Here is a 13,386-nt window from a genome sequence, read left to right on the forward strand (position 1 = left end):
CTGCAACAGTTCCATGTCCTTCTGTGTTGGGGGCTCAAGAACTGGACACAGTCCAGTACATATTTACACAAATTTGACCAAAAAATGGAAGGCACGGTTGTTGATGGTTAAAGAAACCCATCTGAAATACACAAAACCAGCAGTTCAGTGACTTGATCAGCAGACCAGGGAGACTGAGTGAACAAAACAAGATTCAGACTCAAAGGTGGATGACGTTTTTCTGGTCTTTGACCACTATCCTGAGTTGCTTACTCATGAGAGTATTGACAGTATCAGGCATATATGACATGATACAGGCAAACTGCAACAAATAACATGTTCTGAGGGTTTTTTGTTTCTGTGTAAGCATATTGCTCTCCTGTCAATACCAATAATGTTAATAACTTCTTTCTGTTATAAACAATCCCCATTAGATTGTCCAGATCCACTGCTCGTTTTTGGGTTTTTTAAGTCTTTAAGAGGTTACCTTTGGCATACAACACACTTTACAGAGATTTAAAAAAAAAAAAGGAATAAAAGAAGCTGCATTCTGCTCATATTACAACCACTGCCAAGTGATTTCATGCTTGCAAATTGTGTGTGTGGGAGGAAAACAAGGTGGTGACTATAGTGTTTTGAACTCTTATCACATTGTTTTCAGAGGAAGACAGTCCCACATTCCCAGTGAGACTTGATATTTGCACTATGCTCTCTGCTCTCTAAGTGCTTCCCAAAATGATTGTATCAACCCTGCTCTAATGGATTATAGATTAGCCAGAAAGCAAAGGCCATGGGATTGTCCTTCCATATTGTCTCCCAATTTATTTCGCTTAAGCAATAGGTAATAATTTACAGATGCAATTGGTTAGTTACAGCTTGATTTACATTTTTAATTAGGAAGCTACACTGGTGCTATGTTATCTTTATTTTATTTTTTTGTTAGGGGAGGTGGTCCTGTGATTATCTGGGGCTCAGGGAGGAGTTATGATATTCTTATTGATGTTGCTACATACACAGTTCTCTGTAGCCCCCATCTTGGAATTGATTTCAGTAGGTGCTGCAGCACCTCTGAGGAGAGGAAAAGTGAATTTTAACATCAGAATTTTAAATCAGAGGTTCTGCTTGTTTATATTTTTGATGTTTATTTAACTTTAGCATTCACCTAATAAAATGGGAAAAATACCTTTGTGTCAGTCTGACCTATCCTGGGATTACTTAAAAAGCTCCAAGTCCATGTATAAAACACCTGAAAAGGTTGCCATCAGTGCAGGGAAGAGGGCACTCAGAGTTCCTGATATTTATTATCTGCAGGGGAATGGGAGAAAAAAATGTGCATTTGAAAAATTCAAGTCAGGATTTCCCAATCCTTCCTCATGCATATTGTACATTTTTCTTTCCTTAAAATGTGAATGAAGTAAGGAATTAATGAAGTCAGTGTAACTGCTCTGTGTTGGAAACTCTTCAAATTTCAGGAGAAAGAGCCAGGTTCTGTTCATGTTTGTACTCTTGGTGCTCATGAAAAAATCAATGATTGTGACGTTAGGAGTAGCTGCTTCTGTTTGTCCCCTGCTTGAGCTTTGCTACAGAGTCACACAAAGTTATGTGACCAAAGATGAGAATCCATAGCACACTGAATACTACTGAGAATATGAGACAGTACAGTACTAAATAATTTGACAGCAAGAAAATACATCGAGGACACTTATTTTCAATTAATTTTTACATTTAAAATGTTATCAGAAGCTGCTGCAGAACTTTAGATATTTTCATAGGAGTCCAGTAGAACTGGATGATCAATCTAGGTTAAATTTCCTTCTGGCTCCAAGGAATCTTTACAATAGCATAAAGTGAAATATTTTTGGTTTTCTTAAGCTGATTTCATTCCTTTATAATAAACACTTCAAAGTGGATAAAAATTTGCATCTGGTATTTTAAACACAAACCTAAAGCATTTTAAAATGCTTTATAATAATGTAAAAAAACCCAAAGCCCCAGTAACTTCCACATATATTTGGTAAACTCTTGTTCTGCCTACATCAACAGGATTGTTCCAGCTGATTTCAGTGAGTCAGTAATGCATGCAATGAATCTTTTTCATTTAGGACATTTCTTACGTTTTCTTTAGCATGTTAATAGTGAAAAATATTTGTGAGCATTAGACATACTCTTTAATGAGATGTATTTCATAAATGTTTATGCAAAAAATACAGGCTATCTTAGATATTTTTTTTTTACTATTTTTTAAAATTTCTAGCTGTGTTTTTGATAAATACGTATTTTAACAAGTCTATCAGAGTGTACTGGGAATACTTCTTATCTAGGAACTAGATAACATAATGGGACTACTTTCTTATGACAAAACAGACAATGTTTAGATTCTGCTTGAGTTATGCAATGCTTGTTACCATTTTAGCAGATTATTAAAATTAAGCATAGATATTCAGTGCTTAAGTTGTCTTTCAGACATTGAGTAATGCATATTGAGCACCTTTGTAATACAAGAAAGTCCTGTAGTTGACTGTAAGCACATGATTAGTCACACTGATCACAACTAATTTTTTTCACACAAATTTTGAACATTCTTAAATTTCTTGATGACCCATGTAGACAGCTTATTTTCCTATTGGTCTAAAAATATAACCTAGCTTGGTCTGACTACATGTCCATGTTTAACACTGGTCTGAGAATTTAAAGTACTTTCTTTACAATCTTTACAATCAGGAAATTTAACACCAGGAAGAAATTAATCCCTCCTTCCAATGCATCTTCTAATTTAAAAACCATCTATAAATAAAACATCAATATGTGGCTATACATTTGGAAATAGCAGGTAAGTATGCATTCTTTAATTCTTTGAGGTATGCTGAAGGACAAGAGTTTGCGTAGATGTGCAAACATAGTACGTGGTATTGTAATGTGTATGCCCTAGATTGCTACAGAATTATCACTTATTTTGTCTTTGAATTTTTACTTATTTTGTCTTTGAATTTTTACTTATTTTGTCTTTGAATTTTTAAAATCTCAAGTGTCATTTTACAATTATGTTGTTTTCTTTCCACTCAAAGCCTAAAGCCTTAACCAAGGGAGAAGGTACCAGGATGTTCCTGCTAGGGAAAGATAATCTTCTTTATCTTAAAATTCTTTTTTTCAACATGTTGATGTTTTTAGCTAGATACAGATTTTTTTTAATTTTTTTTTTTTTTTTTTTTTTTTATCAGATTTCCATGGGATTAGTTTTGTTTCACAGCAGGAAAATTAAGTGACGTATTTATAATCTGTTCTCTGTTCAGCTGTTTTTTCCTAGAACAGAAACAGCAGATAGAACTCTTTAGGGAAAGAACCACTGTAGGTTAATATGTGTTTTAATTAACAGTTTCATAGAGGATGCCAGTAGCTCAATAAAAACCAAACCCACCAAACCAATTTGCTGTGCCGTATAGCAGCTTGCTCACTATCTGACATTATAAAGTACTTTAATTTAGAGAAACTAGGAAAAAAAAAAAAATCAGTGCAAATTACTCATGACACTTCTGAAAATTGAGGAATAAGTTGGATTTTATTATGGATAATGAATCCGGTGAATGATGCAGCAGAAATACAGTGCAACAGCTAACAGGATAGGTATTTTAGCATTACTCAGACATGGTAGATGGCCACTTGGTGGCAGCAGAGGCTGAGGAATTATGGTTGGTGGGGGTGGATTTTTGGTTTGGGGTTCTTTTTTTTTTTTTTTCTTTTTCCTTTTTTTTTTTTGTTTTGTTTTGTTTTGGTTTTGTTTGTCTGGTTTGATTTGGGTTTTTTGTTATATTTTCTGGGTTTTTTTTGTTTCTTCCCCCCCTGTATTAGCCTACGGATAAAAAGAATGTGGCCTAAAGTTCCTAACCGATTCTTCAGGTTCTAGAAAATATACATTATGCATATTTTCACTTAAAAATATGTAGCATGTTCATCAGTCCAGAAGTTTCTGTGGAGAGTGATTACATACTTTTCGATTCAAACCAAAACAAACCAAACCACAAAGCAAAACAAAACAAAACATTGGGACATTTTTTTTTTCCAGTGAAACAGTAATTTTCATGTAATTTGCCAATACTTCCATTTTTCCTTCTCAGTTAGCTGGTTCCACCCAGAAGAGTAGGCACATTTTGGTAAAAGTAAGGCAGCTGCTTACTTTTTCCGAATTTCTATTCCTAATACTTTCTTCCACAGGAAAAAAATGCATTCTAAAAAAAAGCCTTCTGGGGAAACCATAACATTAGCATCTAAAATGCTTTTGGTTTTTAAGAGGAGAACTGTGAAAACTGTGAGTTCAAATACAATCTTGAGCTGAGGAGGCAGAATCTTTGGACTCAGGTTGGTATAAGTAAGATCTACCTTCTTATTTTAAAAAGAAAACTACAATCTACTCATTATTTGTAAACTAGAAACATGTTGTCAACTCCTGTGAAGCTATTTGTATACATCCCTCACATGACAAATTCTGAGAACTTGGGATTTGTGCAAGTTAGTGAACAAAACTTCAGAACTCCATGAGTTGGCAATTGTCTTTCCAAGAAGTTAGTATTTTTATCTTCTGAACCATTTAAAAGCAGGCTTTTTACATGGGATTATCTCCTGCAATAGGCACAGTCCCCTTTCTGCATCGTGTGTTCCAGATCCTACACTGCAAGTTCAATTTTAATCAAACAAGACAGTCCAGAAAAGCTTCTATCAAAGTAATCCGTGCAAATACTTACATTAGGAGTCACTGCTGAGGTGTGACACTTAGTAGAACAGAAAGGCAGCCAGGCAGAATTTAGGCAAACAGTTTTCTGGAATGGCTTAGATGCATAGGAGAATAGGCTGGATGACTTCCAAAATCCTATTTCCTCTGGCTCTGTGGGGGTTGCCTTGAAGAGTTGTCCAGCCCTCAAGAAGGGCAGAAGCTGCTCTTACAAAAGGCCAGTGTGCTCCCCAACAATAACAAGGAGTTTAAAGGGATGTCATCAGGTTATGCACGGCACTGAATTCTGCATTAACCAGAGGTCTTCCTGCGTGGCCCCTTGCTGGGTTGCTCTAATATGGCAAGAAGCAGTGAGGAAGACCATAACCACCAGCTGGAGGATGCCATGACTCAGCAATGGACATAATTTTGGGGAGCTTGAAGGGAACGTGTTCTGTCATTCTTTTTGTGCATCCACATTTCTGTGTTGAATGTGTATTAATAAGGCTTAGCAATTACACACAGGTATGCTTAAAGCACAGTGAAGTCCCTTCCTCTAACTGCTCTGTCATGACTTCCTGAGGTAGTGTCCTTCCACATCCTCTGCTGGGTCCTTTTAAATCTGCATCTGAAACAGATCATTTTGAAGACTGATTCAGATAAAAGGTTTAGGAGCTAAATACCTGTTTCCCTTGCCGATTGTTTAAACACCAAGCAGGCATAGAGAATAAATAATATAATGTATTATTCGAAAACATAACACCATGGAGTATTTGCAATTCTGGAAAACCTGTTCATGTAGCCAGTCACAATTTTGTGACTTCCACAACTTTGTTGCTATGTAGGAGTAGAAGCAATGAGAGATTAGAGTTCAGAAATCAGTAATGTAGTCACTGGCAAGTGACTATATCAGATCAGTCTATCCAGTTTTTATTTTTGTACTACTCCGATGAAGTGATGCAAGCCTCTGTATTTTGAGCTATGGAGAATTTCCTCTCAGTGGTTAGGGGAAAAATTCTACTGGGTTCTAGTTATTACCTGTATTCTCGTGTGTCTAAGCCATCTATAAAATAACCCAGACATCTTTAGAGATTCTGGTTTTTGCATCTTTCCTGATAGGAAAGAGCAGGTGAGTAGGAGAGGCAGGGGCTGTTGGGGTAGATAGAGCAGGAGTGGGCAAGAGAAATGTCAGAATAGAAGCAGCTCCAGGACAGAATCTGCCCACGTGCACCACTGCTAAACTGCAGCAGCAGACTCTCTGAAGGTCTATAATTTAGAATTTTGTGGGAAAATACACATAAGGGATGACTTCTTCTGATTCTCTCCAGGAGAACTAATTCAGATTTCAGACTTTTCTGGGTTTTTCTGGCACATGTTTCCTGGTTGCAGAAGCCTTTTTTATCCAACCCTATCAAAGAGTAATAGAAAAATGTGCTCTGAGTTATTCTTAGATACTCATGAACCTTATACTTGCCCATAACTATCAAAGCATGAAAAAGAATGAGGCAGATGGAAACATTATGACCATAGATAAGTTCTAGCAAGATTCTTCAGTAGATCAAGAACTCTGCAGAATTTCTGGGTAATTCTGCCATGTGTTATACAATTAATTGCAATTACATGTACCAAATGTAATAAGCTGCTACAAGCTGCTACAGGAGAAGCATCTACAGGAGAACCCTTTCCTGTGGTGGTATCCATTACTGTTTTGAGGTTTCCACTGTAGAAGTAAAAATCAGATGGTCCTTGGGAGTGTCGATTGTCAGGACACAATTTCATGTTTAAGGCAGCATTCCTTAGCTTTATCATGGGTTAGGAAGGAATGAATTATGCGAGGAATGTGGTGGTAGTCTGGTGGTTACGTGTTCATACTATTCTGCTCTGCTATATTGTGAGAGAATTACACAAAAGAAGTCAGGAAGTGATCTAATTGACTCTTCTATCTGTGTAATAACCACAAAGGTGGAAGGAAGAAGCACAGAAACAGTGAAAACACCCAGGACCCAAGCGTAGCTGGGCTGCTTTTAATCAGCCATTTCCTGGTTGACAAAGAAACAGTTCTTATGTCTGGTTCATCCTCCTCTGTCCTTTAAGACAGATGCTTTTAAAACATTGACACAGATCGTGCTTAGAGATACAAACAATTGAGGGACCATTTTTTAAAATGAAGAATCAGATTCGATGCCAGATTAGCCAGCATGTGTGATGTTACAGTAAATCCTTGAGTGTCCTGAGACCGCTATCAAAAAGGATAGTTTGTGAAGAACTGCATTGCAGCCATGTGCACAAAGTTAAGAGCAGCTCCATCATCCTCCAGGGATGCTCCGAGGTGGCACAGGGCAGGTGGAGATACAGATCCCCCCCTTTTGCTGACTGGAGCACCTAAACACCAGCTAAAAAAAGCTCCTGCGCTACAGACGTACAGCCCCTCTAGACTCACAATAGCCATGTGCAGGGCTCATGTCCACAATTTGAAAGGAAAATAGGATTTCAGGGCACAGAAGTAACAGAAAAACGAGGAAAACGCAATACCGATTGACCTAAGCGAGACTGTTCGAGACGTAGTTGATCAAATTTAACTCATAATCCCTCTCTCGCTAAAGGAGAGGCGACAGGAGCAGTTTCTCCTGGGTGGAGAGGGAATAGGGCGGCTTGGAAATCCGGGCCGGGCCGCAGGGGCACCGACGGTGCCGCCAGAATCGCCCCAGTGCGGGCGGGGGCGCTGCGCCCCGAGAGGGAACCGCCAGCCTGGCGGCTTGGGGGAGCCCCAGGCACCCCCACCGGCGAGGGGTAAATAAACACACAACCAACCCCTGCTCTCCTCCGCTTCCTTCCCGTTTCGGGCAGGCCGGTTCGGGGGAGGAGCAGTCGGTACCGGCGGTACCAGTCCCGGGGGTGAGTGCCCAGCGCGGCTCGGCAGGTGGCGCTAGAGCGCCGCAACCGCCTCTCCCGGGCCCCTTGGAGCTGCGGCTGCGTGGAGGTGCCGGGGCGCGGCGCATGCGCAGAGCGGGGCGGGAGGCGGGGGCCGCCGGCGGCGGTCTCCCTGGTGCTGCTGCTGTCGTCGGGGCCGCAGTTCCCGGATGTAGCGGCGGGCGCGGGGGGCCGGCGGGGTTTGCCGCTGTGGGGTGCGGGCGGGCGCCGCGGGTCGGGGGCCACCGCTGGGGATGGGCGCGTAGGTAGGTCGGTAGGAAGGAAGGAAGCGAGGAGGAGAGTCGGCCGGAGACGCCCGCCCGTCGGCTCCCGCCGCCCCGCTCGCGTCCCCCCGGCCCGTCGGAAGGGTCCCTCCCCCATCCTTCCCCTGGTCACCGTCGCGTCGGGATTGCCCTTTTCCCTCCCTCCCTCGCCGCACCGGCTGCCGCGGCCCGTGTCCTCGCTTCCCGTGCCTGAGGCAGCCATCCCCATCGGGGTCCCTCTTCGCCGCCTGCGGGCTGCCCGCCCCCTCCAGCCGCGCCGGGGCCTGGGCCCGCGGGGCGCCGCCGGGATGAGCAGCTCGCGGAACAACCGGGTGATGGTGGAGGGAGTCGGGGCCCGGGTGGTGCGGGGCCCGGATTGGAAATGGGGTAAGCAGGATGGCGGCGAGGGCCATGTGGGCACCGTCCGCAGCTTCGAGAGCCCGGAGGAGGTGGTCGTGGTGTGGGACAACGGTACCGCCGCCAACTACCGCTGCTCCGGGGCCTACGATCTCCGCATCCTCGACAGCGCGCCCACGGGTGAGCGGCAGCCGGGGCGGGGTGGGGGAGAAGGGGCGAGCCCGCACGACCCCCTCGGGTTTTTTTGGGGGGGGTGTGGGCAAAGCACCCAAAAGTCCCTGTGCGGAGCGAGGATCTGGGGGCGGATTTGTCTCCCTTTTTGGGACTCGCCTTCTCTCTGTTGTGTGGGGGGAAAGTCTGCTACCCTTCCCCCTCCCTTCGCCTGTCTCAGCGTGGGTGTCTGTGTGAGTGGGCGCATATGTATATGTACACGCCGAGTTAGAATGTACATGGAGCATGTGGCCGTGGGGAGAGGAGAAGTTGTCCTGGGACTTTTAAATTTGGGTAGACAAAGGCCATCTGCTATAGAGAGCAGGCTCCCGGTGTGCTGGGTAGGAGGGAGGGAACCGATGGTACCTCAAGGTTTTGTTTTGGTTGTATCCACCCCGCGCCTTCTTCAATTTATGTTTCGGAGCCGTGCTCTAAAATGGTGACGCTCATTCCGAGTCAAATACAGGAGGGATTGCAAAAAAAAAAAAAAGTGTACCACCTTTTTGCTAAAGATTACATCAAGTGGTTGAAATGCTGTTTCGTCTTGTAAGCTGCATGTTGCCTTTTATTTGTGTTGCCAGAGCTGCTGTACAACGGCTAAGTTATTGGAAAAATAATGCATTCGTTCATTCTTTAATTACTTGGCTGCTTGATATTTGTGCTTTTGATTCACTCAGTTTGGACAATGGATTTAGATCTGCACTGACATTATGCGGCAGTGTTAGTGTTGCAAACACTGCAGGAAAATGTTCATTTTAGCACCTGTTTTTACGGTGAAAACTCTCTCCAAAAAAAAGTGTTGTTTAATTTAATCAGAAATACAGTGAAGTGGTTTTGAACCAGTCAGGGTTGCCTCAATAATTACGTGATTGAAACGATTTGTAGGGGTACTTAGGTGTATGTTTTTGCAATCTGTCTTTCATTTAGAATGTGATGGAGAAGAGAGACCATCTTTGAGCCAGCTATGTGTAGTGTTGCTGAAAGAGAAATTACAGCAGTGGGTTGAAGCCAACAGACTTTGATGAGACAGAATCATGGAATTTATTCTAATTAATTACAAAAAATTTTGCTAAGAAAAAAAAGGAACAACACACCGCAAATTGCATAGTGAGCCTTTGAGATGGATTTGGGTTTTCTGAGTACCTTTGAGCCCCCTGAGTACCTTTCTCTTCCCTAGTTGTTTTTTTGTCGATTTGGAGGGTAGAGGCTAATGGAGGTGCTCAAAATCTTTTTGAATTGGGCCTTGCCACAATAAGTTGAGTCGTCTTTCAAGTTGTCAGTCTTTGTTTTGCAGATGTTTATACTTTGCAACTTTGCCTGCATTTGATGTCCTGTAGAAACCAGTGGGACTACTTCTGCTTAAAACTGAAGTGTGTGCATAAATGTTGAATATGAGCCTTGAATGCTCATTATTCTAGCTCTACTTGATGTATTTGCAAGCTGATGATATCCTGTTGACTGCATCTGGAAGTCTACACAGTTTTAAGTCCCTAGTTTTTGTTTTTGATTTTTGTTTTGGTTCTTTATTATTTCTAATTTTCATTTATGTTTATACTTATGTATTAGAATTTAAGTTTCTGCTTCAGGTAGGACTATATATATTGCTTCAGGGAAAACCTCATAAACATTGCTGTTTCCATAGCAATGTAAAATGTTTTCACATTTGCAAAATGGTATTTCTCTTCCTGAGGTTTTTGGCCAGTAGATGCTTCATCCTCATGGAAATGCTGCAGGGAGCTACTTGGGATGGTTTTCGCTAGAGGGAGTTTCCTTTGAGGTCACTGTTCCCCAAAGATAGGAAGAGTAAAAATCTGTGAAGTAGTAGCAGCAAAAGGGGAAGCGCTGTGGAAAGTTAATGGAATTAGGGTGCTGTGAATTTGGGCTGAATCAGGTTTTACTACTGATTTAGTTTGTATTCCTAGGCAAATCACCTGCCTTCTTCAGTTTTCTGTATTTTTGTAATTATTTATTTTTCTTCATGGTAGTGACTTAGAATATTGTGACTTAGTGACTTAGGTATTGTTTAGAATAAGGGCTTCTGACTTTGGGTGCTCATTTGATACTACCTCTAGGGGCATTCAGGTAATTTTGATACAAATAGTTACAGGAAAAGTGGCATTAGGTGACAGGAATTTCTAACAGCAGTATTAATAATGGTGCTTTTGAATGAGGAAATATTATAAAATAAGAGGTGGTTATTGGTTTGGTGATACTTAGAAGAGTGTTAAATCCTGACTTTTACAGTTTAAAATAAAAATTTTCTGATTCATAAATTTACGTTCAAGATATGATAGTAAATTTACAGTGAGAATAAATATAAAAATAGAGCAGTGGAAAGCATAACTAGATTGTTTAATTCCCGGAGGTCTTTTTATTAGCTGCTCAAACCCAGACTTGATTGTAAGTTCTTGAAAGTGGTGCTTGAAGCCAGAGTTGCTGCTTTGATGATTTTGAGGCCCATGCAGCCAGAAACAGTAGTGATGCATCAGAAACCAATTGTGTTGTAGAAATAATCTTTGAAGCTCATTCTAAAGAAAACCCCCCAAAAACCCCAGAAAAACCAGCCCAAGTTTGATACATGTGCACATATATATGTACATGTCTTTCCTTTGATGTTTCATAAACTTAATGTTTTTTTTTTTTAATGATTGTGGGATATTACCAGAAGAAGAATTTCTGCTTGGAAGATTTGTTTGTTACATCCACCAAACTAGTTGTATTAGCTGCCCATTGGTGATCATGTTTATGTTGGCCAGCATTTCTTTAAGGAAGACAGTGACTGAGAGGAATTAGTAAGGCAAGAAGCTGAAATGAAAGGGAATTTTGTTTAGAAGGAAGGAGACTTGAATTAAGTCCTTTGTAGTAGGCTCCTAAATGAAGTAAGTAGTGGGTTATGATACATTAACAGTGTGATGTGGCTGCTTGATTACTTTGAAGTAAATTCTGATCTTTCTGTAGAATAGCCCGTTGCCAGGATCTAAGAATCATAAGAGTTCTCTTTCTGATAGTGCTGTGGAAAAGAAACATAAATAGTTTTATGACTTATTGGTGAGCAGAAACTAGAAGTGCATAAACACAAACTTTCTGTTTAGAAGGGAAGGCAGCCCTCTGCCAAAGGTAATGCTGTAGGGTAGCATGTTTGTGGAGAGCACTCCTGACTACAGTCACTTAATACTCATGAGTACTCCTGTACTCAGCGCTGGTGAGGCCACACCTCGAGTCCTGTGTCCAGTTCTGGGCCCCTCAGTTTAGGAAGGATATCGAGGTCCTGGAGCAGGTCCAAAGGAGGGCAACCAGGCTGGTGAAGGGACTCGAGCACAGATCCTATGAGGAGAGGCTGAGGGAGCTGGGGCTGTTCAGCCTGGAGAAGAGGAGGCTCAGGGGAGACCTCATCACTCTCTACAACTCCCTGAAAGGAGGGGGTAGCCAGGGGGGGAGTTGGTCTCTTTTCCCAGGCAACCCTCAGCAAGACAAGAGGGCACAAGAGGTCTCAAGTTGTGCCAGGGGAGGTTTAGGTTGGACATTAGAAAGAATTTCTTTACCGAGAGGGTGATCAAGCATTGGAATGGGCTGCCCCGGGAAGTGGTGGATTCTCAATCCCTGGAGATATTTAAAAAGAGCCTGGATGTGGCACTCAGTGCCATGGTCTGGTAACTGCAGCGGTAGTGGATCAAGGGTTGGACTTGATGATCTCTGAGGTCCCTTCCAACCTGGCCAATTCTGTGATTCTATGATAGTTACAAAAACTTTCTTATGTTTATTCTCTTTCTGAATATTTGCTTTCTTCAAAGCTTAGGCAAAAATTTGTTTGTCATCTGTTTCCTCTTTTATATGGGTGGTTCAAAATAACACTGTTATGTTCCTGCTTAAAGTATTTACCCAATTTTGTTTGAATATGGGGAGGGGTTGCGGTCAGGAAATGGAATCCTGAGGGTTGAATTATCCTGCAGTTAGAATGAGCATCTGTGCTGCATGGAAAGCTCTATGTGCTGTATTGTTGTAATACAGAAAATTTAAATGTTATCTACTAAAGATTTGAGTGGTTTTCTGTACATGTATTAATAATTTTCTGTAACCTGAAGAGGTGCATAGATCATCATGAAGTCATACTTGTCAAAATATTTTAAAAGGTAGGCCACCTTTGATGATTTATCCTATGGTTTTATTGGTTTCTGTTTTTAGCACATCAAGTATAATTGCAAATGGTAATGGTCTTAAGACTTTTTAGTGGGTATTTGTAAATACGGGACCTCTTACAAGTAAAAAAATCTGATAGCTTCATGATCAGGTGGGAGGCCTGTTTTTTTCTGGGTTTTTTTTTTTTTCTTTTTCTTTTCTCTTTCTTTGTTAAATGAAGATGTCCTTTGTGCCCTTCCTCCATGTCTTGTACACAATAATCCTTTCCCTCCTTGTGTATCTTGTGAAATCCTTACCAGATAGGACACAAGCTCTGTCAAGTCTGGCATCACTTGTATATAATACATTGGTCAGATGGCTGCCAAACAGCATGTTTCACAGATGACTTGTGCTTCTGGGGGCACTGATTTGAATTTTCATAAATTTTTAAAAAATCTTGGTAATCTAAGAATTTTTTTTCCGTTTGCCCAGAGCCTGTCCATAATGTAAAAATTATCTGCAGTGGAAGAACAGAAAGAGTAAAATATTGCTATTGCTTTTTATGAATTAGTGTGTAAATGAATCAGGTTTTTAATTCATTCAGTATTTGTTGCCTGTTAATAATATTGTCATTCTTATATGAGTACATTTTGGCTTTTTAAAGGTCTAGTAGACTTGTACTCTACAGGAAACAGATTTTCTTGGTTCTGAGAAGTAGTTGAAATCACTGTTGACTTCTGATGTGCTTAACAGGGAGCGGTATGGATACCCTTTGTGCATCTTATTTTACTTTTAAAACGTTCTTTTATCAGTTGTATGTTGCCACTTTTGAAAATTATCTTTAATAAT

General features: G+C 41.2%; 1 protein-coding gene across 3 annotated transcripts in view; it reads left to right on the forward strand.

Moving 5' to 3' along the window:
* The first annotated feature begins 7,693 nt into the window (after positions 1–7,693).
* Positions 7,694–13,386, forward strand: part of MIB1 (MIB E3 ubiquitin protein ligase 1) — a 77,511-nt gene continuing 71,818 nt past the window's right edge. For all 3 annotated transcript variants that reach the window (XM_071737297.1, XM_071737298.1, XM_071737299.1), the window contains exon 1: positions 7,694–8,391. In XM_071737297.1, the coding sequence (XP_071593398.1) occupies positions 8,163–8,391 (229 nt within the window). In that variant the 5' untranslated portion in view covers positions 7,694–8,162. The remainder of the gene's footprint in view (positions 8,392–13,386) is intronic.

The sequence above is a fragment of the Heliangelus exortis genome, chromosome 2 (assembly GCF_036169615.1).
Source record: "Heliangelus exortis chromosome 2, bHelExo1.hap1, whole genome shotgun sequence".
Classification (NCBI taxonomy): domain Eukaryota; kingdom Metazoa; phylum Chordata; class Aves; order Apodiformes; family Trochilidae; genus Heliangelus; species Heliangelus exortis.